At 34.8% G+C, this 22,938-nt stretch overlaps 3 protein-coding genes and 1 pseudogene across 5 annotated transcripts; 3 read left to right on the forward strand and 1 right to left on the reverse strand.

Moving 5' to 3' along the window:
* Nucleotides 1–621: 621 nt before the first annotated feature.
* On the forward strand, nt 622–5,946 carry LOC133669350 (uncharacterized). 3 transcript variants are annotated; one of them, XR_009833888.1, is made up of 2 exons: nt 622–2,045; nt 5,574–5,946. XR_009833888.1 is itself a non-coding variant. In XM_062089457.1 (2 exons), exon 1 carries the CDS (start codon nt 703–705, stop codon nt 1,900–1,902), a length of 1,200 nt encoding a protein of 399 aa, XP_061945441.1. In that variant the 5' UTR covers nt 622–702; the 3' UTR covers nt 1,903–1,947; nt 5,574–5,946. The 3 variants fall into 3 exon arrangements, 2 of the variants coding, with proteins under 2 accessions (XP_061945441.1, XP_061945434.1); XM_062089457.1 differs by having other exon boundaries at nt 622–1,947; XM_062089450.1 differs by having other exon boundaries at nt 622–1,936.
* On the forward strand, nt 5,491–9,794 carry LOC133681051 (probable inactive receptor kinase At2g26730; annotated as a pseudogene).
* Nucleotides 9,795–10,330: 536 nt separating this feature from the next.
* Nucleotides 10,331–13,514, reverse strand: LOC133669367 (probable plastid-lipid-associated protein 4, chloroplastic). Its single transcript, XM_062089471.1, has 6 exons — nt 13,149–13,514; nt 12,658–12,771; nt 12,147–12,242; nt 11,766–11,840; nt 11,478–11,545; nt 10,331–10,728 (listed from the first exon to the last, which is right to left on the reverse strand). Exons 1-6 carry the CDS (start codon nt 13,470–13,472, stop codon nt 10,656–10,658), a joined length of 750 nt encoding a protein of 249 aa, XP_061945455.1. The 5' UTR covers nt 13,473–13,514; the 3' UTR covers nt 10,331–10,655.
* A 3,992-nt stretch (nt 13,515–17,506) lies between these two features.
* LOC133692057 (uncharacterized) lies at nt 17,507–22,909 on the forward strand. Its single transcript, XM_062112768.1, has 7 exons — nt 17,507–18,304; nt 18,877–19,020; nt 19,899–19,971; nt 21,400–21,505; nt 21,592–21,688; nt 22,337–22,432; nt 22,510–22,909. Exons 1-7 carry the CDS (start codon nt 17,738–17,740, stop codon nt 22,669–22,671), a joined length of 1,245 nt encoding a protein of 414 aa, XP_061968752.1. The 5' UTR covers nt 17,507–17,737; the 3' UTR covers nt 22,672–22,909.
* The last annotated feature ends 29 nt before the right edge of the window (nt 22,910–22,938 follow it).

Genomic DNA, 22,938 nt, shown 5'->3' on the forward strand with positions numbered 1-22,938 from the left:
CTCATCTTTCAACTGTTGATTGAAAATTAAATTTCATTATTTATTTTGATTTGTTTTTTTATAAGATTATTTTGATCTTGTGCCCTAGGTCATATACTTAATGAGTTAACCTGGTTGACTCAGGTTATTTTTTAATTTTTTTTTTAATTTTATCCTTTAATATTGAGTTGATTATGAATTAGACTTCATAATTTTTTTTGATTTACTTTCTATAAAGTTATACTGGTCTCATTACATAGATCACGAGTTTGGTTAGTTAACTTACGTTGATTGTAGTCACAGGTTTAAGAGGTTACTTCAAGTTGACCCAAATCAATCTGATATATTTCATTTTAAAATTTTAAAAATTATATCATTTTAATTTTTTGAGTTAAATTATATTTTTATCATATATTAATATTATTTTGAAATCTATAAAGTCAACCAAATCAAATTAACTTAAATAACACTGGACTTAAATTGTTTCATTTATATTTTCAAACAAGTTAATTTCTTTTTATCCGACACGCACGCACGCACGCGCGCACGCAGCTGTGTAGCGCGGGATAATAATTTAGTGGATGCTGTAAGCTTAACCTAATTTCTTTATGCTAATCTCACCTTAAAAATATATATAAAAACCAAGACCAGGTCGATAATTCTCTCCAAGCAGTCCATTTCCCTGTCCAAGCTCTAACAGAGAGAGAGAGAGTCAACTCTCTAATGGACTCCAACAACAATAACAACTACTCTCCCTCGTCCACCTCCTCCCCTCCCCACCCGACCAGCACCGGCACCACCAGCATCAGCACCACCACTGACCCAGTTCAATCCTGGTGGGAATCAGTCTCCAAAGCCCGTTCACGCATCCTCTCCCTCTCCTCAATCCTCCCTTCACACCCTTCTTCCTCTTCCTTCTCCTTTTCCTCCCTAGCCGACTCCGACCGCCCTGCCATTTCCTTTCTCTCTTCCCCAGAAGCTTACTCTCACATCTCCTCCTCCCTTTCTTCTCCGCTTTCCGGCTCTGGCTCCGACCCCCTCTGCCAATGGCTTTACGAAACTTACCTTTCCTCTGATCCTAACCTCCGTCTCATTGTCCTCTCTTTCCTTCCTCTTCTGTCTGGCATTTATCTCTCTCGGATCCACTCTTCCGATTCCTCTTCTGCTCCTTCCCTTGCTGGCTTCGAAGCTGTTCTTCTTGCCATCTATTCGTCCGAGGTTAAATCTCGTGGCGGAAAGCCTGTGATTGTCCAAATTCCTCATCTTTCTCACCCTTCTCTTTATCATATCCCGCGAAACAAGCCGCATAAATCGCAGGTTCAGGCTCCTTCTACTGGGGTTCTGTCCCCCCCACTTGAGCCCCAGATCGCTATTAAGTCTACAAAAAGGCCTGTCATTGTTGGGGTCGCTTTGGACTGTTACTTCAAACACATCTCACAGATGCCCAGTTGGTCTAAAGTCGAATTGTGCCGGTTTGCGGCCGCCTGGGCTGGACAGGATTGTGCTTGCCAAGATAAATTTGATGAATTTGATGATGCTGATTATTTCTTGGAGGGAAGGAATGTAATGATAAGCAGTAATGGGATTGAAGACAGCTCGGGGATCTCTGCGTCTGAGCCTAAGGGAGTAAGGATTCCTCTGCCTTGGGAGATTTTGCAGCCATTGTTGAGGATTTTAGGGCATTGTTTGTTGGGGCCATTGAATACACAAGATGCTAAGGATGCTGCTTCTGTTGCTGTAAGAAGGTTGTATGCTAGAGGGTCTCATGATTTGGTTCCACAGGCGATTTTAGCGACCAGGAGTCTAATTCAGCTTGATAAGAGAACGCGTGAAACTGAAAAGGCAACAGCTGCAAATACTTCTTCAAATGCTAACACCCCCGCCAAAGCTAAGAAGCCTGAAATTCTCCTAGTCTCAAAGTGAAAGTGGTTTGTTTTGGCTGCGGTTGGCGTGGCGGGTAACCTCTAGGTTTAAATCATTAATTTTATTAATGCTTCATAATACCTACTTTAAATCTGTCATAGCTCTTTGCAATGGATCTTACAGAACATGCTCATCTATGGCATGTAAGTGGTTTCACTTTCTTGTCAGCACTGCACACCAAGTAGAAAATTATGTTTCCAAAACTTCGTTCTTTGTTACGCATCATATATATATATATATATATATATAATTTTTTTTGTTATCTTCTCATTAGTGTTTGACTCTAGCCTATTAACTCAACATAACGAACTGATACCCTTTGAAGAATTGATACAATCTGTCAACAAAATGTGTTTTTTACACTAATTTCTTATTCCATGGAAAAGATTGTTATGCAACCAACTTAATCAATGTTGCTCCATGAAGTCACGTATCATTGCTTTATCAACGTTCTGCTAGTGGGATAGTGGCTTAGCTCTAAAGTAGTGTTTGAGTGCTCTTAGGAGTAAATTTAGTATCCACTTTAGTTGGTGTTTATTAGTTGCTACTTATTAGGAGATGTCATTGTACTCCTCTCTGTAGATTAAAAAATGCCGGTGAATAAAAGGGGAGTTGTCATTTTTCAAGTAAAGTTGAACTTCGCTCATTGGGATGATTTTGGGTTTCCCTTGAAGAAATCGTATTACCACTAATTTTCTGCATCCAAATTGGTTAGTGCCCCCTCTTAAGAGTTTCTACTAATAATCAGGGCAGTGAAAGGTTCTCTTGATAATGCATTTGATTCTGCATGGAAAATTGGTTGTTCTATCACAAATGTCAGTATTCATATGCAGTTTCTATGTTTAGTTCTGTTTGTGCAAATTATAACTGTTGGGTCAATGTAGGAGGGAAATTTGAGATCCTAAGCCTGAAAAGGAAGCTTGTATGGGAAAGTTTCTAAGAGTGAGTTGAAATTTGAGATAGACCTGCAGAGAAATAGTAAACTTGATAAGGAACAGATAAATCACCTAGCACTCCCAGGAAACATTCATGACAAGCATCACTCCTAAGAAAGCCAGTCACTGTGAACCTGATATCTGTAGCCTCTCAACATTTTGGTTGAAACTTCCTTTCCAAAATAAACCTCACAGCCACATACAGCCCCTCTAAGAAGGTTACTTGGGGAGGTGCCTCCAAGTTCCAGACTGAGCGGTAACTTCATTAAGGGTGACATTCTTAAAAAGCAAGTGTCCTACACCTAGATATTCAGTTGACCGATATATTCAGTTGGCATAATGACTATTGATTAAATAGATTGAGTTTTTGTCAGAGAATAGGTTTTCTTGATATAGAGAACTACTAGCCTCGCACTAGTAGATTCAAGGATTTACTCCTTGATTGTAGGCATCCCACTTTTTCACATATTTAGGCCGAGGGCTGCACTTTTTCAATAAAATCTCATACTATAATTGAAAGAATACAAACATATATAATGCTTGTGTTATTCTTACTCTTAATGAGACTTAAATTCCTATTTAGGAAAACATAAGGATTACCATACAAGAGACATAAATAAGTGTATTCATAAAAGCAACAAGGTAGTATATAAAAGTCCAGCCCTGTTATCTAGAAGCTGCCTTTGCTGGAACTCAAAAGAACTAGGAAATGAAAACCAACTCTCTTAACCAATCTTTGAAGGCATTAATCCACGTAGTTAAAGCGTGGTTTTAATATCCCCTTTTGTCTACTTTGTAAATATTGACCTTCAGTTGCATTATCTGCTGACTAGAAGCATGCCATATTTCTCTGTGAGAATAAGTTCTATGAGTTGCATTCTTTAGTGGACTAGTTCTTGATGGTTGTTCACCTGATGAATGGTTATAAGGATTTTTACTACCCCCATTGAATGTTGTTCTGAATCTCGTGACCCAGAACATGGTACGTTTGTGATCCCGTTTATTAAAAGTAGCAACCCAACTGTTATCGTGTTGATGGTTTTAAGTTTTGAAAGAGATAGTTTCAAAAGAGATCTAAACATTGCGTTGCTAAAGGAATCCTAATGAGATAATGCAAGTAATCAAAACCCTTGATTCTCTCATCTTCATTTAATTGAAAAGGTATAGATTTAGTTGAGTTGAACTCTTTGATTCTGCTTCCTAGAAAAAAATGAGGGAGGGGATAATGTTGCTGCCTTGGGAAGAAAAGAGAAAAGGAAATAGCATTATGTTGGAGAAAATCTTGTTCAGAAGTAATTAGATATATTTAATTTTGCAATTTACTGAATTTAAAAGGATTGGGTGTTTGTAAATAATACATGCATGTATATATGGGAATGACCTAAATTAAAGCAAACCATGACCTGGAATAGTGAAACCCAACTAAGCCTGCCCACCTTGTACCACAACTGGAGTGAGTGGCAAACCGCATACCTGTAGCTTACCAAGTACCATAACAAACCAGGTCCCAGGTAACAACTTGGTATGAAGTGTGTCTTGAACTGTACGATCCAACACATGTTATCATCCAGCCTGACAAGTTGGAAGAAAAATCTGAGTGGAAAATATTGTCAGCTTTGTCATGGTAACATTTGAACCCAATCCTATATTATTTAGGATCAAGTTGACCTTTTCCTTAAGGAATTAGGGTTACTAGTTTTTTTAGTAGCAAGAAAGTGCTCTCAGGATTGTGAGGTTATATGGACTCCCGAGCAGTGCAAATTGAACTTCTTACTTCTGTTGGAAAAGGTACATTCAAGTAACTTTCTTTGACCCAATAGATAATTGTGTAAGAAATTTTTATTGAACTGGATTAAGACTAATTGTAAGTCGTGGAGCACAGTGCTCATGGTATATGAAGAGATTAGAAGTTTGGTCTTTTTAGCCTTGAACAAATATGTAGAAGCGCTCATCTTGTTCCTTCAACAAGATGCAATAAGATTTAATTTCAAAATTTGACATGGGGAGGGGACATGGTAAATATTTATCATTTTAGAACTGGAGAAGATGAATAAATTCAAATAGAACTTCTGTTTAACTTTAATTGAAACATGTTAACTATTGTTTTGCCTAGAAAATTCAGGGATTAGATGGTGGTTGGATTAGAGGATAAAAATTGACAAAAGAAACTTGATCCCCAAAGATCATTTAAAAGTTCATTTTTCAGGTCCTTGGAAAATGTGTGAAGTCTTTAGTTGGAGCATTTCTGAGAAATAAATGAGCATAGGTTTGTTGTGTCCGATCACCATACCAAAATTTATCGATACTCAAGCCTTAAAGTTTTTAGGAGTGAATATCCATAACATTTGGCTTGTCAAATTGATTCTCTCAACTATTTCCAGAACTAGCACCTTGACTAAAAAATCTTGGAGATGAGAAAATGCTGCCACCTGTGGCGATTTTGGAGTAACACAATGATTCATTGTTTATTAGAGAAAAATGCCATCAACTTTTATCCTGTTAGAACATGATGACCAAGCAACTAGCATATATTGTGATTTCAATTATTCTTTCACTTTTCATTGGCAAATTATACTTGTCGTCTCCTTTTGACCTTGTTAGTGGCCCTTCTCACACTTGAGATATTGGGAATATTGTTTACGAGGGATCCGAGATGAAAGAAATTTACAGTGGAATTGATGATTTCAGTGATGCTTATTTTCTCCAGGTTTTCTCACGAGTTTTCGGCTCATGCAGGTTTCTTGGGTACCTGTGACTATGAGTTGCAGCTGGATTCCTCCAACAAGGGTTTTGTACCTTCTGAGGTGAAAATGCTCGACATTCAAAACAGCAAGAGAATGGCATCGAACAGCTAGAGATGCTTATGTTTAGAGGCGTACCATTTCAAGAAAGATGAATACCATGATCATTATTCTGTAAACAAATCTGTGTTTGGTATATATGTGGTCTTCTATTTAATGAGTGCTGTTGTTACTTTGTTGAAGGTATGCAAATAGTGAGGAGGACATGCTTGGCGTTGTTGTTGTTGTGTTGTATACAGGGTTTATGAATTCCAAGGCTTGCGAGCCATAGTTGCCACCTTTTATCTAAGTTTCTGCGATTTGATTTCTTTTGTTGATGTTAAATGTCACAGCATGTTGATTGCGCTACTCTGTTTGTCTGTGGAAAACTTCCTCCATTTCTTCATCCGACTTATGATCAATCCAGTGAACCGTGACTCAGGACTGTTTCGGGTTGGTGTATTATTCAAGGTGATCAACCGCACTATGCTACGCAAAAAGTGGTTTGCATGATCACCCTGACATGGTAACGTAGGTGCAGTGACAAGTTGCCTTCTTTCTTTGAGTCGAGCTAATTTCTGTTGAACAGGTCAGTGATTTTTTTCACAAAATAATAATAATAATAATAAATAGATTGACTCGAGTTAATTTATCAAATATGTAAACCCGGCTTTGGATTAGATTTAGCCACTTCTGAGTAATACTAACATAAAAAAAACTTGCATTTCTTATGTACAAAAAAATAAAATATAGTGTATAGTATGCTCAACTAGGAGCACTTTGGCATTCACAAACTGTTCCGACTCTCCAGCTAAAATCCGTCCGAATATTTGGTCATAAACAAGCAGGTGATGATGGGCCGAGGTTTTAGAATAAAATAATTAATATATGCGAGCGTATAATTGATGGTTCATGTTCCATTTTAATATTAATCAATTAAAACAGTGTAAAACAATCTAGTTAATTAACCTAGGAAACTCCAACAATTGCTATCATAGCATTCTTGGTTTTATCTTCCAGCAGGAACATACTTGTCAACTCTACTTCTGTTTATTCGCTGGAAATCAGATTTTTTTTAAAAGAAATTTTCAAATTATTTTTTAATATTGAATAGTGTTATAGAAAATAAGTTGGAAAATACTTTCTAGTATTTGGTTATGTCATGGAAAATGAACTAAAAAATAACTTATTAATATTTTTTTTTCAAGTTTATTAAAATAATAAGAAACAAATCTTACAAAATAAAAAGTTGAACGAGAATGAAATTGAAATAAAAATTTAATTTTATAAATTATCTCAAATTAAATAAATAACAATCAAAATAATAAAAATTAAATCTAATAGATAAAAAAATTAAAAAAATAATGAAATTAAAATAATAATAATTATAATTTCATAAATTACTTCAAATAAAATAAGTAACAATAAAAAATAAAGACCAAATTTGATAGATAAAAAATTTCAATTAAAAAAATAATAAGAGAAAAACAAATAACAATCATAAAAATAAGAACCAAAGTTAATATAAAAATCAAATTAAATCAAATTCTAAGGGGTGAAATTAAAAAAAAAATTCAAAACAAAATATATAACAATTAAAAGTTTGATGATCAAATTTGTTATAATCAATAAATAATATAATATTTCTAAATTTTTCACAACTTTTGAAAAGTGTTTTCTGTTCAAAATTAAATGAAAACACTTTCCTAAAAATTAAGCTAATTTTTTTTAACTGAAAAGTGTTTTTCATTTACTAATTTTTTTAATAATAAAAATATTTAAAAAATACCTTTTAAAAAATCACCTTTCACTGGATAAACAGTTCCTAGTAGCATTTTTAGTTTGGAAATTTAGGATATCTTGAGCTGCTCGCTTGCTGAGGCCAATTTTACATCAACGTCCAATTACTTGACTTCCATGGAACAAATCGGCTAGCTTCCACTTTGAAATTTGAGTTGCAATCATGGGATTTTCTCCATTCCTGATCAAGCTGCTGTATTTGCTTCTCGTGTTACCTTTCTCAATATTATACCTACTCAAATATGCTACAGCAGCAGAGTTTGATCCTACACAGTACTCATTTCTGAATGATAATTGGACTGGCCCTCAATGCAATACAGACTATTCCTCTGGAAAGTATGGGGTTGGATGCTACATCAATCGATACCGATGCATTCCTCTTCCTCACCGAGCTGACTATCCTAAGCTTCAAGAACAATTCAATATCAGGGGGCATAACAAGATGAAGAAACTTTGATTTATCGGGAAACAAGTTTTACGGTTCAATCCCAAGGTCGCTGCTAAGTCTTGAATTGTTGGAGTCGTTGCTTCTTCAGGATAACTCTTTGAAAGGCTCAATCCCAGAATTTAACCATTTCAGCTTGAGAGTCTTTAATGTCTCTAGCAATGATCTCAATGGTTCAATGCAATCTTTTGGCCCTGATTCATATTCTAGTAACCCTCAACTGTGCGGCCCACCTACGGTTAACACCTGCAATAATGTTTCCACAGCAGTTGGATGGAGCAGCTGATCAGAACAACACAAATTCTCCACCTGATGAACCCCCAAGAATGTCATCTAAACCTAATTCTGCAACCACGTACATAGTTCTTGACGTTGTTGGTTTAGCTGCGGTGATTTTGCTATTCATTTTTTTACTTCAAGAAGGTTAGGAAGCTTAAGAAAATGAACAAGAAAGAGGATGAAAGAAAAGGAGGAGGAGGAGATACTACTATTGTTGATGATGACTTGAGGGATGAGATAGAGGAAAAGGGAAAGGATGTCGACATCAGAGAAGAAAAAGGGAAGCTTATTTTCATAGAGGAAGAAGCAAAAAGTTTCCAACTTAATGATCTTCTAAAAGCTTCTGCTGAGGGTTTAGGGAAGGGGAACCTGGGAAATTGTTATAAAGCTATGGTGGAAGGCAGGGCCGCTGTTGTTGTAAAGCAAATAAGGGATTTGAAGCCATTAAGTAGTGAGGAATTCACAAGGCAAATGCATATAATTGCTCATCAGAAGCACCCCAATTTGCCACCACTTCTAGCTTACTCCTACTCCAAGGATGAGCAGTTGCTGGTATACAAATATCCAGAAAAAGGAAACCTCTTTAATCGCATTTCATGGTATTATTCACTTCAATTTGCTCTTTCCCTCTTTCTATTTTTTTATATACAGATAAATTATATTCTGGTTTTTCTTTTGCATTTTTAAGAAAGTTAAAATCATTCTCTTATTCTCTCTCAAATTTTATAATAAGAAATTGAAGATTGGAAAGATTACATGCATTTCTTTTCTCTGTTTTATTATCTGCAACCAATTATTTGTAATATATTTGTTCAACAATGCAGGTAGCAGAGGAAGGGACAGGATCATGTAGGTGGAGCCGCTAGACTATCCATAGCTCGAGGCATTGCACGAGCCCTGGAGTGTCTCCACATCAGCACTACTAACTCAAAAAGCGTTGTCCCTCATGGCAACCTAAAATCAACAAATGTTCTTCTTGATTGGAACGGGATGGTTTTGATATCAGATCGTGGTCTCAGTTCACTAATAGCTCAATCCATTGCAGCTCAGAATCTTGTTTCATACAAACCACCTGGATATCAGACTACCAAAAAGGCTTCTAACATGTCTGATGTTTGGAGTTATGGTTGCCTCCTGCTATAACTTTTGACTGGAAAGCTATCAGTCTATTCGGATCCTCCAGGAATGAAGGGAGTGGATCTTTGCAGTCGGGTGAATAGAGCAGTCAGGGAATAATGGGCGGCTGAGATACATGATATTGAGATTGCTGTGCAAAGAAGTGCGTATTCTGGGATGCTAAAACTACTGCAAATTGCAAGTCGCTGCTGCGATAAGTTCCCCTATAACCGACCTGAAATGACAGAGGTGGAGAGCATCAAAGCTGTTGAATCAGAAGATGAAGAATTTGTGGATCAATCAGACGAATCTCTTCCAACAAGTGCCAGCTTAATTAACAATGACATTAAACTGTCAGACTAAAAAATCACAACAACAGATCGGTGATATTTTTCATCATCAGAAAAATAAAATATCCAAATGCAGAAGAATGATTGCGAGGCTTGGAACAGTTGTTCTACTTGACATTTTTTTCTTTATGTAGTTACTTTGTTATTCTGTGACAAAAGTAAAATATTTCTCTACAGCTTCTCATCCTTTTCAAGTTTTCTAGTCATTTAAAATTTGGGTTGCTAAATGAAGTTTTAGAGTCACCTTCAAATCTCAAGACACTACAAAGTTGCTGGATCTTAAGACACATCAAATCTCACAAGCAAATTGACCAAAGAGAGAGCTATATCCACCCTTGAGAACAAACTGTAACATGAATCTGATCTATCAGACCAAAATAATTTTAATTAATAACTGATACAGTAAATCAAGACAGTGTAATTGGCTCGTCTAAGTAGCCAAGTTCATGTAACAATTTCTTCTCCAAAGGGCTTGGAAGTTTTCTAAATGCTACGCTATTGCAACCTTTTTAAGGACCTCAAAGGATAGCATTATTGTTTTCAAATTACTCATGATATGCATTTAAAACAATCAGGAAAAAAAAATCACAGCACCAGAAAGATGGTTGATACTTATAGTTGGCTGATTAATCAATGCGATTATGTGATAACACGACACTTGCAGATGCTGTCCAGCAAAGGAATAAAGTGGTAAATGACATTACAAGAAAAGGCACAGAAACAGAAACTAAGCACTCCCTCATACATGCATGCATTCTCCACAACCTGATAAACACTACAATTTGTATTCCAGTCTGTTCACCTTTGTATTTTAGTTATATTATCGGATAGCAACTTCTGACGGTTGCTTAAACTCAAAAAAAAGAAAATAGAAAGTGTAAGCATATACAGTCAAGAATCAAAATTTACATTATACATGCAACAGGCTGATACGGCTAGGAAATGTGTCGAAGGAAAACCTGCAGCAGTATGTTACATGGCCAGAACAATTAAAATGCAAAAGGGAGGCATTACGGGTCGATTACAAGAACAATATGGTCAATCATGATCAGACAGGAACACGGTAGGATGGATCAACCATTTTCAAGACAAACAGGTTTCCTTTGTCACCCCTGGATACTCTGTTGAAATAAAAAGGAACAGTATGTTACATACGCTGAAAATAGACATGCATGGTTGTGAGCTAGTAATTTGGTTGGTTACTATTGCACCTACAACAGAACATAAAGAATAAACATCATGCAAGTATAACCTGATTATTCATCAAAAACAAACGAATTATAACCTGATTAATAATCAAGAACTAACAAACAAAAATGTTCTACTAGACTTGGTATTTTCAAATGAAATGGTTGCTTCCCACAGACACAGATTATGGACATGATTAATGGTTTATCATCATCAGACCAAGAACTAGTCATGTGTTTAACACGGGAATGAATTGGGCAAAATCATGCAAAGAATGATGATGCGTGTGTGTGTATACGCATGATCCTGCATCAAGCATCGAGCCAGAGTTGCACTGCTCAGTCGGTAGGCATGCAACAGATCTCCTTCTTGGTTTATGGCAGAAAGTATGTGCTTGCATGTGTTTTTTTTTTTTGTACATGAATGTTCTCTTTAACCTATGGTTTCTCATACAGAAATCAGACCTTATTAAGCCACGATCTCCATCATTTCTTTCAGTTAAAAAAATTGCTAGTAATTAAGTTGACAAGGTTCTCTGATGTTGGTGCATTCTATTATCATAAAGTTAAATGTCAGTAAGTTACATTATGCTATGATTGTTATCTGTATTCCATCCCTAGCAGTTCTTAAAGCACTCCTAATTCTTACGAATTAATGGTACACAAAAAATGAGTGCACTGACCGTAATTCTTCATCCAAATAAGTGATTTCCAGCTCACCACGAGCTCTTCCTGGTGCCTTAACTGGTATCTGTGCAGGATGTCAAGAGCATTTTGTGAAAAGAAGTGGCAAAAGGACTTAGTGAAAAACATGTTGGGATATAATGCCTTATAGGCTTGATTTTAGTGTGGGATACGTGAGTCATCATCAAATTGAAAACACCTTGCTAGTTTGTATCTGTACAACTCCAGAAAAATAAGTGCTACATTATTATAGTTTACTATAAAAAAAAAAAGAGGAGAGTACCTACCAGACCAAGAATTTTGAAAACATCGAACTTTACAGCAACTTTTTTTGCACTCAAAGGTGTTAAATCTGCAGTTACCTACAAAACATGAACGTCAAACTGATAAGAAGTTAGATTGAATTTACACCTTTTTTGTTTTTCAATAGAGAGCCCCCAACCCTAAACAGTTTTACTTGTGGAGACTTAACGTATAGTTTTCAAGAAAAACACAGAACACGGATGCAGTGGAAGTTTCAGATAAAATGGTCGAGAGTGTAGGGTATATATAGCTTCTCTGTTCTTTATAAAAAACAAAACAAAAAAAGAAGAAGAGTAAAAGGAAAATGGAATGCTTAAAAAATCAAAGTCCAATAATCTCTTTATGGTAGTAGAAAATTGAATTACCTGGTTGAAGAATGGCCAGGATTCCATGTTCTGGGCCCTAAGTGTATCAGCATTGATTGCTTGGTAGTTTGTCCTGGATCTTAAGAGCTTTGGCCTCTGCATGACATTATTTCTCTAGTGTTGTCAACTCGTACAAGAAAAAAAGCCACCTTTTTTTATTTATCATTAATATTTTCTTCATGAAAGACAAATCGAGACAAGATGCTTGTCAAGTATTCATTCAATTAACAAGTCAAGTGTGCAGAAAAAGGGAAGGAAAGTGCTGCCACCAGTTCCATTAATGGTGTCTATTAAATGGATAATCCCATGAAACTTGTTTAGATTAGAATACATGGTGATGCTGTGATTGTTGGGATTAATTTCATACCAAGCAAATACGCTAAGATCACCAAAAGAAGTGAATGAAAAGTGTCAATTGTCCAAACATATTGAAGTGCCTAACAAAGCAAAAGAAATATTTGGATGGATTAAATTGAAAAATACATAGAAACAACATGGTATCTGAGCTCACTTGTGTTTGCAAAATAGATTGTGAAGTGGTGTATAGAAGCTCCCATTTCCCGTTTAGTAAACCAGATTTCAATGGCTCCTTTGTCGGATTCACTGCTTCAAGTTTCCGAGCAATCTGTAAAGAAATGACTTCCAAGAATCAAAAAGAAATAAGAGACACATACAGTACTAAAACACCATCAAAAGCTTACATTTTAATCATATATATAAGTTTGCCAATAGAGAAGATATATATCTTCGTAACAACTTGCGCATTCATCAAAATTAAATTCTTTCTTTAAAAGATTTTAAGAACACATCCTCTACATTAGTTTAAGCATTCAACAATACATTTTCTTGAACGTTAATCCTAAGTTTCCAACTAAGAAAATCTGTATTTGGGGTGCATTTTAATTAGCTCAAGTTCAAGAAAAGCTTCAACGTAATAAAATCTTCAGAGTCACAGCCAAAAATGATCATAAGGCAAAGAAGAGGTGATGGGAATGGACCAACCTCATCAACTCTTTGTTGGTCTTCAGGAATGGCGTCTGCTCCACGATCAAGGGAATCAATGGCCTCAAGAAGTTCCTCCTTGAGTACTTTAGCACTCTTGCCCTTATTCAAGAAAGCAGGAAAGAAAGAAACCTTAGCGCTCCATGATCTATCAATGGTGGAGTAGCTTGAAGAAAGGTTAAAGTAGCTGGTTTGGTTGGAGGGTTTAGCAGTAGAGAAGAAGAAGTGAGAGGTGGTGAGTTTTGGAAATGGTGAGTGAGTTGAGAATTGAGAGGCTGTGAGGACTGCTGGAGAGTGTGGAGATGAAGATAAGGCCATTGTCATGGCAAAGGTTTTGCAGAGAGTGATCTTGAGGTTGTCTTGTGTTTTTACTTTAATAAAACCAATCTGCTTTTTTGCAAGAAAAAACAAAGGCCCATGGACCTTGGCCCAACAAAAGCTTCAAGTATTTAGAGTATATTTGGGAATACAATACAGCAATTTTTAAAAATTTTAAATTTTTTATTTAAAATAATTTTTTTATATTTTTTTATTATTTTAATATACTAATATCAAAAATAATTTTTAAAAAATAAAATAATTTTATTTTAATATATTTTTAAATAAAAAACATTTTAAACTATCATTATTGTTGTTATAATGTTAAACAAGATATTAAAATATACCCAATAAAATTTCCAAAGGGAATACATAAGAGTAAAATATTGCTATAGCATAATTACTAACGCCTTTATAAAATATTTTTCTTTTGTGAAAAAGTCTTTTAAGATATTTTTGTATCTATAAAATATCAAAATAAAATTCCTATACCAAAAATTTCAAAATTTAACTCCCACCTAATACCATTAATCCATTTGAATGTCTTGGTATAAAGATTTTAGATACAAAAAGTTTTTATTGATTTGGATGGAAATTGTCATACAAATTTTTATATTCAATATTTTTTTTATTTTTATATTTATATTTTAGTACATAAATATAACATACAATGTTTATTTCCTTCAAATTGACTATTGTTTCAAAAACTATAGGAAAAATTGTTTTGGGTTATGGGTGTGTGTCTATATATATAACCTTACTAAAAACTAAAAGCTTTTTAATTAGTTTATCTTACTAATAATATATTTAATGATATAATTCTATATTTTTAAACCACTTATAATATAATATTCATATATAATTTTAGAAAGAGTACACAAAATTTAAAAAGAATTTTTTTTTAGAGAATTACAAAAATCCATGGTTACAAAATGGGTGGAAAAGAAAAGGAAAAGAAAAAAAAAAGTTAAGAAGAGAAACAACCTGGAGAGTGGCATTCATCTTTATCTCCACTGTAAATGACATGGTTTTTTTTTTCTATAAATATATTTGGAAATGTATTTAAAACGTGATTTTTAAATTTTTTAAATAATTTTTTATATAAAATAATTTTATATATATATTTTTTATGTAAAAATAAATTTTAAAAAATAAAATATATTATTTTAATATAATATTTAAAAAAATTATTACCGTGTTTGCATTATAGTTTTTAAACCCGATTCGGTGGTCGACCTGGTACAATGATCGGGTCACGGGTCATCCGGGTCAAGAAAAAAAACAATTTTCAAACAAAACTATTATTTCCTTTTAAAGCAGCAACCTTAGTCTCCACAAACTCAAGATTAACCCAAAAACACAATCAAACTTTGATTTAAATAGTCATAATTGGTGGACAAATTTTTCAAACAACAGATCAAATCCTAACTCAAGTAGATTTGAAATCCTTTTTTTCCCGGTTCTCAAAGCTGAATCAACTCATTTCCCATTTCATCGATCGAGACCCTGATTTATTCTCTATTCTCTTATCCCTATTGAGAACTGGAAATCTCCCCTCAAAAGCCAAATGCCAAGGAAAGGAAAACTTGGAAACATCCATTGACAGAATCTAACATAACACATCTATTTTGTTTGACCAATATCATTTCTATCTATACCTTTTTTTCTAATTTAACAGCCTCCATCTTCTAGAAAACATACCCTTTGTTTACACTCTTTCTCTTATCTAAGAAAAACTAACAATCTAAATAAGAAAAGAAAAAGATTTTCTTTTCCCATCAGATCTCAGACTAATGAAGATAGTGGAACAAACAACCCACTTTAGCAACTCAAATGAAATAAAGAACATAAAGATGAGAGAAGTTATTAGGTTTTTTGTTATTTTGTTTTTATATTACCAATGGGTTGATTCTAAAAAACAAAAACGGTAACGTTTTATATATATAAAACAACCGGGTCTCAACCGGGTTTACCTAGGTCCCGAGTTGACCCGCCGGGTCGACCGGGTTTTGCTGGGTCAATTCCTTGATCGTTTTTTTCATCAACCCGACCCTTCTAGCCCCGGGTCAACCCACCGAGCCGGGTTTTAAAACTATGGTTCGCATACTATCCATCTTTTCCTTTGACTAGGTCTACAAAGCTTTCCTCTCCTACCAACCAAACATGGCATCACTTTCCATCTGTAGTGCAAGAATGCTCTCACATTTTTCCTATCTTCAAAACCATAGATTTGAAATCTGGTTTGGCCAAATGGATCAACTCGGAACTGAAACTAAATTGAATTTAAAAGAAAACAAGAAAAGATAAAATCTGGAATGATTCGGCTAACCTGGCAAGACTAGGTCAAAACTCCAATTACAACTCGTTGATTTTTTTAACTAAAATAACATTGTTTTGGTTTTTTTAAAAATAAATTAACTTGAACAATCTTATTATCCAGTTAAAACCTGAAACTCAGGTCTTGGATCTAAACAACCAAAGGTAAAGGAGAGAGCAACTTCTTGATACACACACACACACACACAATGAGGCAGCACAATAAGTGTTCCTATTCACTTTAGGTTTACATGACATGTACATTTCTATCATTTTCATCAATCATATTAAAATTATCATAATACTTAAGTTATTTTGATGATCACATTAAGATTTATTAAATTAATGTGCTTACAAGATACAAGCTTGGTTGCAATTATTTTATAAAAGGTAATGACTTGGCCCTACAAGGAGATTGTTATTTTTATGATTTAATTGGAATAGGATAATAAATGAATATTAAGGATGAATTTTATTATGAACCTCATGTGTAAATAAATTTTATTCTTAGTAATTTATTTATTAGTTTTGTTATGAAATAATTATTAACTAGAAAATAATAAAATAGGAAATATGTTTCCTTCAAATAAGAGAGAAAAAAAGCATAATAATAGAAAATAGAAAAAACATATATATAAAAAATAAAATTTCTAATATGAAAAAGAAAAAATAAAAATAACTAAGAAAAATAATTATTTTCACCAAAAAGCTCGTACATTAGTATCATTAGGTTGGAAAGAACTTACTCTCAAGTTCAAACCTCAATAAAAAACCGTTCTTCACCATAAATGTTTTTTTTTATGCGGGCCACCTCATTATTAGTTCCTAACTTCTCTAAGTAAAGTTGGTTGTCTCATTGTGGTCCCTGACACCTCTATGTTGATCGTTATATTATGCACAACTAGAATTTTTAGTACAACACATAACAAAAACCATAAAGAATCATTGAATTTTGATAAACACCTCTACATCTTTCAATGATGGTGATTTAACAACATATAACAAAAAACACTGAAAATTATTGGATTCTAATACTGAATGACACAAAGAAAAACAACCAAAGAATGATAGCAAAACAAGCAACATAGAATTTTGCAAATAGGATCACCATATAAAAAACATAATTTGAAATTTCATCATTAAATATTTTTTTTAAAGTAGTTCGCTAAAATACAAGTTAAATAACTATATTTATATTAGTGTTAGGTTTATATTGAAAAAGAGAAAAATCAAAATAAATAATTATAGAGCCATTACAGTGGTTTCTAAACTAAAAAAAAAATTATCAAGTAGAATATTTAATTTTCTAAACTGAATAGAAATAAAAAATATCATAAAAGAATATAGTTTTTAAAACTAAATATAAATAAAAACATCTAACAATACAAATAATTTTACATAGCTAATGATGACTTAGTTAAGTAACATTAAATAAAATGAAAAAGTGATAAAAAAAAGTAATGGTTATAGTATTGATTATAAAATTATGAAATGAAAAATGTCTAATGAAATGATATTAGTAGTTTAGTGACATCTCGCGCTTATTGAAAATAAAAAAATTAATTTTTATTAATTTTTAAAAAATAATTTAGTTGTTTTTAAAATTTAAATATAAAGACAACCATTCAATTTAATTTGTTTTGATAAAAAAAAAAAATAGAAAATCACAAACCATGACACTATAAAGCACCCACCTCCTTCCTATTTTAGGCCTCGTGGCCTTTGCGTTGTCCACAAGCCCGAGAATACGCGCTCTCTCTCTCTCTCTCTCTCTCTCAGAAAACGTGGACGTTTGGTGACGTACGTCCATCACCTCCACCTCCACCTCCACCTCCACCTCCTCGTCCTTACCGAACACTACAACAGTTGTCACACACAAAACACACAAGGGGAAGACAACAAACCCACGTAATTTTTCACAAGTGACGACAAAAGAGAGAGAAATAAGGACAGGAATGCTCTTCAAAAAGAAGAAACCAAAAGGACCAAAATTTTCTTCTTCTTCAATGGCTCCTCCCTCACTCTCTACTCTTCTTCCTCACGCTCGCCACTCTTTCCTCCCCCCTACAAACCCTAACATCACTCACCGTTACATGCTCTCTCTCCGCCCTTCTCATTCTCTATCTTTTGCTGCAAGCTTTTCTTCCGACAAGCAAAACGACAGCACCACCGAAAACAGAATCACATACCCACCCGCGCAACCACCCGCGCCACCGCAGCCGGAGAAGAAGTCGTTTGCTGTTGCCACTGGCGAACTTTTCTTGGGAATTGCGTCGAGGGTTTTGAGAAGCACTAATAAAATTAATTATAATGGGAATGTTGATCACGAGGAGAGGATTGGGGCTGTAATGAAGGATGAGGTTGAACCTGAGGTTATATGGGAACAACGAGTTAAAGATATTGAAGCGGAGAAAGATCGACCTGTGGTTACAAGTCCTGGCTTTAGTTTCTCTGCTGCTGGCTTGTTGTTTCCTTATCATCTTGGAGTTGCTCACTTGCTTATTGAAAAGGGTTATATCAAGGCAGGTCCATTTCTCTCTTTCCTTTTCAATTCTGGTTCTTTCTTGTTTAATCAAGTACTATGCGCATCATATTTAGAATTTTCTCACTTGGTTTTGATTATTGTCCATTTTCGTTTAGTTTTCTTTTCTTCTTCTTCTCTGGAATTGGAAATGTTTGTGACACTGACTGGGTTCTAGTTTTCTTTTATTTATATTGTTTACCCAATTTTGAGTTTTCTGTATGTAACTTTTGAATGTTCCAGTTCCGAAATTCGTCAATTTAGACAGTTCTATTTGCTTTATTCTTGTTTTATTCCCTAAGAAAATTAGACACTTCCAATGTAAATAATCCATGTATTGTATTGACATGATCAAATTTGCTCAAGATGTTGTCGTATTTGAAACTTGTGCATAATCCAAGAAATAAAGTAGAAATAGAAAGCGGAAAAGAATCCAGTTCTCTTTATATCCTTGGATATGATTTTTCTTTGACGTTGTATTTAGGTTGTTTAGCCAAACTGGAGATCAATAGTTCTAATCTTTAGCTCAAGCCTCTGTTTTTTGTTTTTGTATTTTCTTAATGTTCCAAACAGGAAACCACACCATTAGCTGGTTCCTCCGCTGGCGCTATTGTATGTGCTGTGATTGCCTCTGGGGCCAGTATGCATGAGGCTTTAACAGCTACCAAAGTATTGGCTGAAGATTGTCGGCTAAAAGGGACTGCTTTTCGGCTTGGGGTATGTTTCTACTCCAATACTTTATTAGGGTTAGCAGAGCTTGACATCCAATTTTTATTGATATACCAAAATTTAATTTTTGAATCAAATTGTGGTTAATCTTTAAGATTTGTAGTGTCGGCCTTTCATTCTAAAGAATGTTCACTGTCAGTAACTTGTGCTTTTAATGCCATTCGGCTATAAGTGCATGTGACAATATATGAGTCAATCGTTCTGATGTTTTGACCTTCATCACATGCTTACGTTGAGGGCAGTGAATCAATGCAATGTATGCCATAAATTTGGCATGATGCAGTACGGGTGGATTTTTTATGAGATGAAACAAATGGGAGGAAATGTCCAGAAAATGGAAGGCCTACAAATAAGAGATATTAACTCAAGCAACAAGTTTTAAAAAATGTATGAAGAATCTCTGCGGGCCATGAAATACCATGCTTGCAAATAAAGTTATGTTCTTTTGCTGCTTTGCTTGCTGTTCAGTTTTTCAGTCTTAATGATCGCTAGTTATTAGTTCATATTATCATTTGCAGAAAGTAGGGGTCCTTTGCACAGCTTAGACTAAGCAAGATGCTTATTTTAAACTTACAATTAACAGCATGCTTTTTTCTTGCTACATTGAAAAAAATTGTCATGCAATGTAAAATATCATTAAGGGCAAGTTTCTTATGCAGGTAGCTTTTTGGGAAGGTTTATACTGTAGAAAGAGTAAACATGTTTTGGGTTTAGTCTTAGATTTTAGCCATCATGTAACTTTATGTTGGCTCTGTGAACTGCAAACCTTGTGCAAAATATTAAACAAGCTAGAATTTATTGTATGTTTTTGCTAAAATTTGTCATGCTATGCAAAATAGCCATTAATTGTACTTTCTTTTCCTTAGGCTGTTCTGCGGGATGTTCTTGAGAAGTTTCTGCCAGATGATGTTCACATTAGGTCCAATGGAAGGGTTCGAGGTGAGAACAATCTTCTTTCCTCCACCCTTCTGTTTTTTAGTTGTACTTTGAGTTAGGAAATGCTTTCTAGTAGAAAATGTTTCTTTACATGTGCATATATGTCTAGTTGCTTCAGAATGGTGTATTCCCCAGGCAAAAAGACACCTTGAATGGAATCATCCAGATATATCTATATCTATATATGTATGCATGTATTATAGATATATAATATATTATAGAAAATCATCTAGAAATTTAAATCCCATGCTATAAGAAATGTTATATATTATAGATTTTTATGTGCTTGCTATTCTAAAGAGGTTGCATGCTGATAATTTCATGCAGTAGGCCACCATTCTCAGCTGAGATTTAGATAATCCTGTTTCCAGGTCTGTGGCCTTGCCTCTCTTTTAGAATGAAGTTATGAACAGTGATAAATCAATGCTGTTACGTGTGTTGTATGTTCTAAGTTCTGTCCATTCCAAGGCTTGCCTGGGTTGAGGTTTGCTTCGATCCTCGTGCTGGTCACATGCCTGATTTTTGGGTAATGACAGGTGCAATACATTGAAGATGAAGCAAAGGAGACTACTACAAGTTTAGTTTTTGGAGAGTTGTAGAATAAGATGTGGAGAGAACTTACACATCCTAAGGCACTTGTTTTTCCTTTTAATATTTTTTTTTAGTCTACTCCTATTATGTAGGTGTATTACCCATCCATGGAGATGACCATTAAGTCATACCCAAGCTTTACAGCTTGTAGATGCTGGTTTTATTCTTATGAATTATTATATGGGAGGTAGTGTTGCACCTAATGGGGTAGAGATTGAAAGATCTGAGGAAGGAGGTTCAGGAAATAGCTAAACTTTGTGGCCTGTGAAAATGCCAAGACGTGCATGGGGAGAACTGAGCTGGAGTGATAGTGGAGTGGTACTTGTTTTGAATGTTTGGTGCTTTGATGGAAGATGTGGTGGTGCCATGATGGGTTTGAGGGGGCAGTCTTGTTTAATGCTATGGGTTATTTTACCTTTAACATGTTAGCTTTCCTTGTGATTGTTGTTAAGACAATACAAGTGGAATTGCTATTTCCAAATTATTTTTAATTTTGTTGATTGTGTAATGCGTTATTGTTTAGGAAGTTTTTATTTGTAATATGTATTAAGTGTGATTTTCTTATTACTATGAGTTATTTGATTAAAATTTAATTGCCATTTTGTTTCCTGCATAAGCACGCACATATTTGTGTTTTGAGTTGCATTAGATCATCTTTGAGATTGATTCCTCTTTTTCTACATGGATTGGATTCAAGGAACCTCCTAGTGGACGCCTACCGTCTATTTTACTTTTCCATACTTCTTAAATGCCAATTATGCCTGGCCTTAAATTCCCATATGCACTGTCTTTCTTTTGGATATTAACATAAACTACATTGTTTATGCTCTTCTACTACAGTCGCTGTTACTCAGATTCTGTGGAGGCCCAGGGGTTTGCTAGTGGATCAGTTTGACTCCAAGGAAGATCTCATAAATGCAGTTGTCACTTCTTCCTTCATTCCAGGGTGAATAATCAACATGCTATTTTGAGAACAATACTTGTTATGTGAGTTCATTTATTGACGTTGAACTAAAGTGAAATTCAGTGCAGATATCTTGCACCAAGGCCCGCAACCATGTTCCGGAATCGACTTTGCATTGATGGTGGTTTGACATTGTTTATGCCACCAACATCCGCTGCTCAGACGGTATGTGGGAAAACCTGTCAAAACTTTTTAACTTGTTGTTTGTTGCATACAGTCCTTGCTTACTTTTTGTGTGTTGTAATCGAGTTAAGGAAGTTTGGATGATTGATCCCTTCGCCAGTACACAAGGTTTTTGTAAGTGAAAGTGCAGCTATTGTTGATCCACTTGTTATGATGAGCTGGGAGCAATATATATTTTGTTTTTTTACTCTTCGTGAGTAAAATGAGCTGGAATAGTTTTATGCATGCGAAATTCAACATTTTGCTCTGGACCCAGCTTAAACAGTTTGATATCAAGAGCTTGCCCACCATCCTTTATGCCCTTCACCTCACATAATTCAGGTAGCCTGGTCATCCTTGATTTGAATGTGGCTTTTGATTGCCATTCTATTCTATCTATTGCTATATAGGCTCAAGAGTTTGCCCCATCCTATCTTAAATAGGCTTTTTGCCTCAAGGGTTCCAGGACTCATTGTTCAAAAATGGATGAATTAGGCAGTTGATACCAGATCCGTTTAACAATTTATGAATTACTCTGCGGTTATTTTTTCTACATCATGGCATCATGCACGGGTCTTTATTGGGGTTAATAGCTCCATATATCCTGCACCCTTATGGATTTCAAAAATTACTCTACGTGTTACTGTTCAGGTTCGCATTTGTGCTTTCCCTGCCAGTCAAATGGGACTGCAAGGGATCGGGATTAGTCCAGATTGCAATCCTGAAAATAGGGCCAGCCCAAGAGAGGTAAGTGTAGCTCTGGAATTGATGTCTCGTTTAATTTCTGGTATGCCAATGAACATCTTTGTTAACAACCACTCCAGCTTTTCAAATGGGCATTGGAGCCAGCAGAAGATCATGTTCTTGATCGGCTTTTCGAGCTTGGATATTTAGATGCTGCTGTGTGGGCTGAGGAGAACCCTGTGCAGAATGTAGTTCAAGATGACTGTCCCTTGGTTGAAAATGGCTCCAGTACCTCACCATAAGGTGCATCACCTGGTGCTATTTCAAGGATGCTTCAGATTCTTTGGTGACAAACGACCATGTTAATTTCATTTACATGATCTTGACATGGCTATACATTTAACAAATCTCAATGTAGGGAGCAGTGAACGTTCTTGTTCTTCTACAATTTGCTGTATAGTGATTTTATCAATAATTAGTTGAACGATATAATGGAAGGAAAATAGCAACGGAAGAAATAAAAGATTAGATTTTTAGGGATTTTGGCATAGCAAAACAAGAAAAGTATA

This window comes from Populus nigra, chromosome 1 (assembly GCF_951802175.1).
Source record: "Populus nigra chromosome 1, ddPopNigr1.1, whole genome shotgun sequence".
NCBI lineage: Eukaryota > Viridiplantae > Streptophyta > Magnoliopsida > Malpighiales > Salicaceae > Populus > Populus nigra.

Coding starts and splice junctions, on each gene's coding strand:
- LOC133669350 (XM_062089457.1), top strand. CDS start 703: ATGGACTCCAACAACAATAACAACTACTCTCCCTCGTCCACCTCCTCC.
- LOC133692057 (XM_062112768.1), top strand. CDS start 17,738: ATGCTCTTCAAAAAGAAGAAACCAAAAGGACCAAAATTTTCTTCTTCT. Junction 19,972..21,399: donor GTCCAATGGAAGGGTTCGAG/GTGAGAACAATC, acceptor CTTCTACTACAG/TCGCTGTTACTCAGATTCTG. Junction 21,506..21,591: donor ACTTCTTCCTTCATTCCAGG/GTGAATAATCAA, acceptor AATTCAGTGCAG/ATATCTTGCACCAAGGCCCG.
- LOC133669367 (XM_062089471.1), bottom strand. CDS start 13,472: ATGACAATGGCCTTATCTTCATCTCCACACTCTCCAGCAGTCCTCACA. Junction 11,841..12,146: donor CCTGGCCATTCTTCAACCAG/GTAATTCAATTT, acceptor CATGTTTTGTAG/GTAACTGCAGATTTAACACC. Junction 11,546..11,765: donor TTTTCAAAATTCTTGGTCTG/GTAGGTACTCTC, acceptor CATCCTGCACAG/ATACCAGTTAAGGCACCAGG.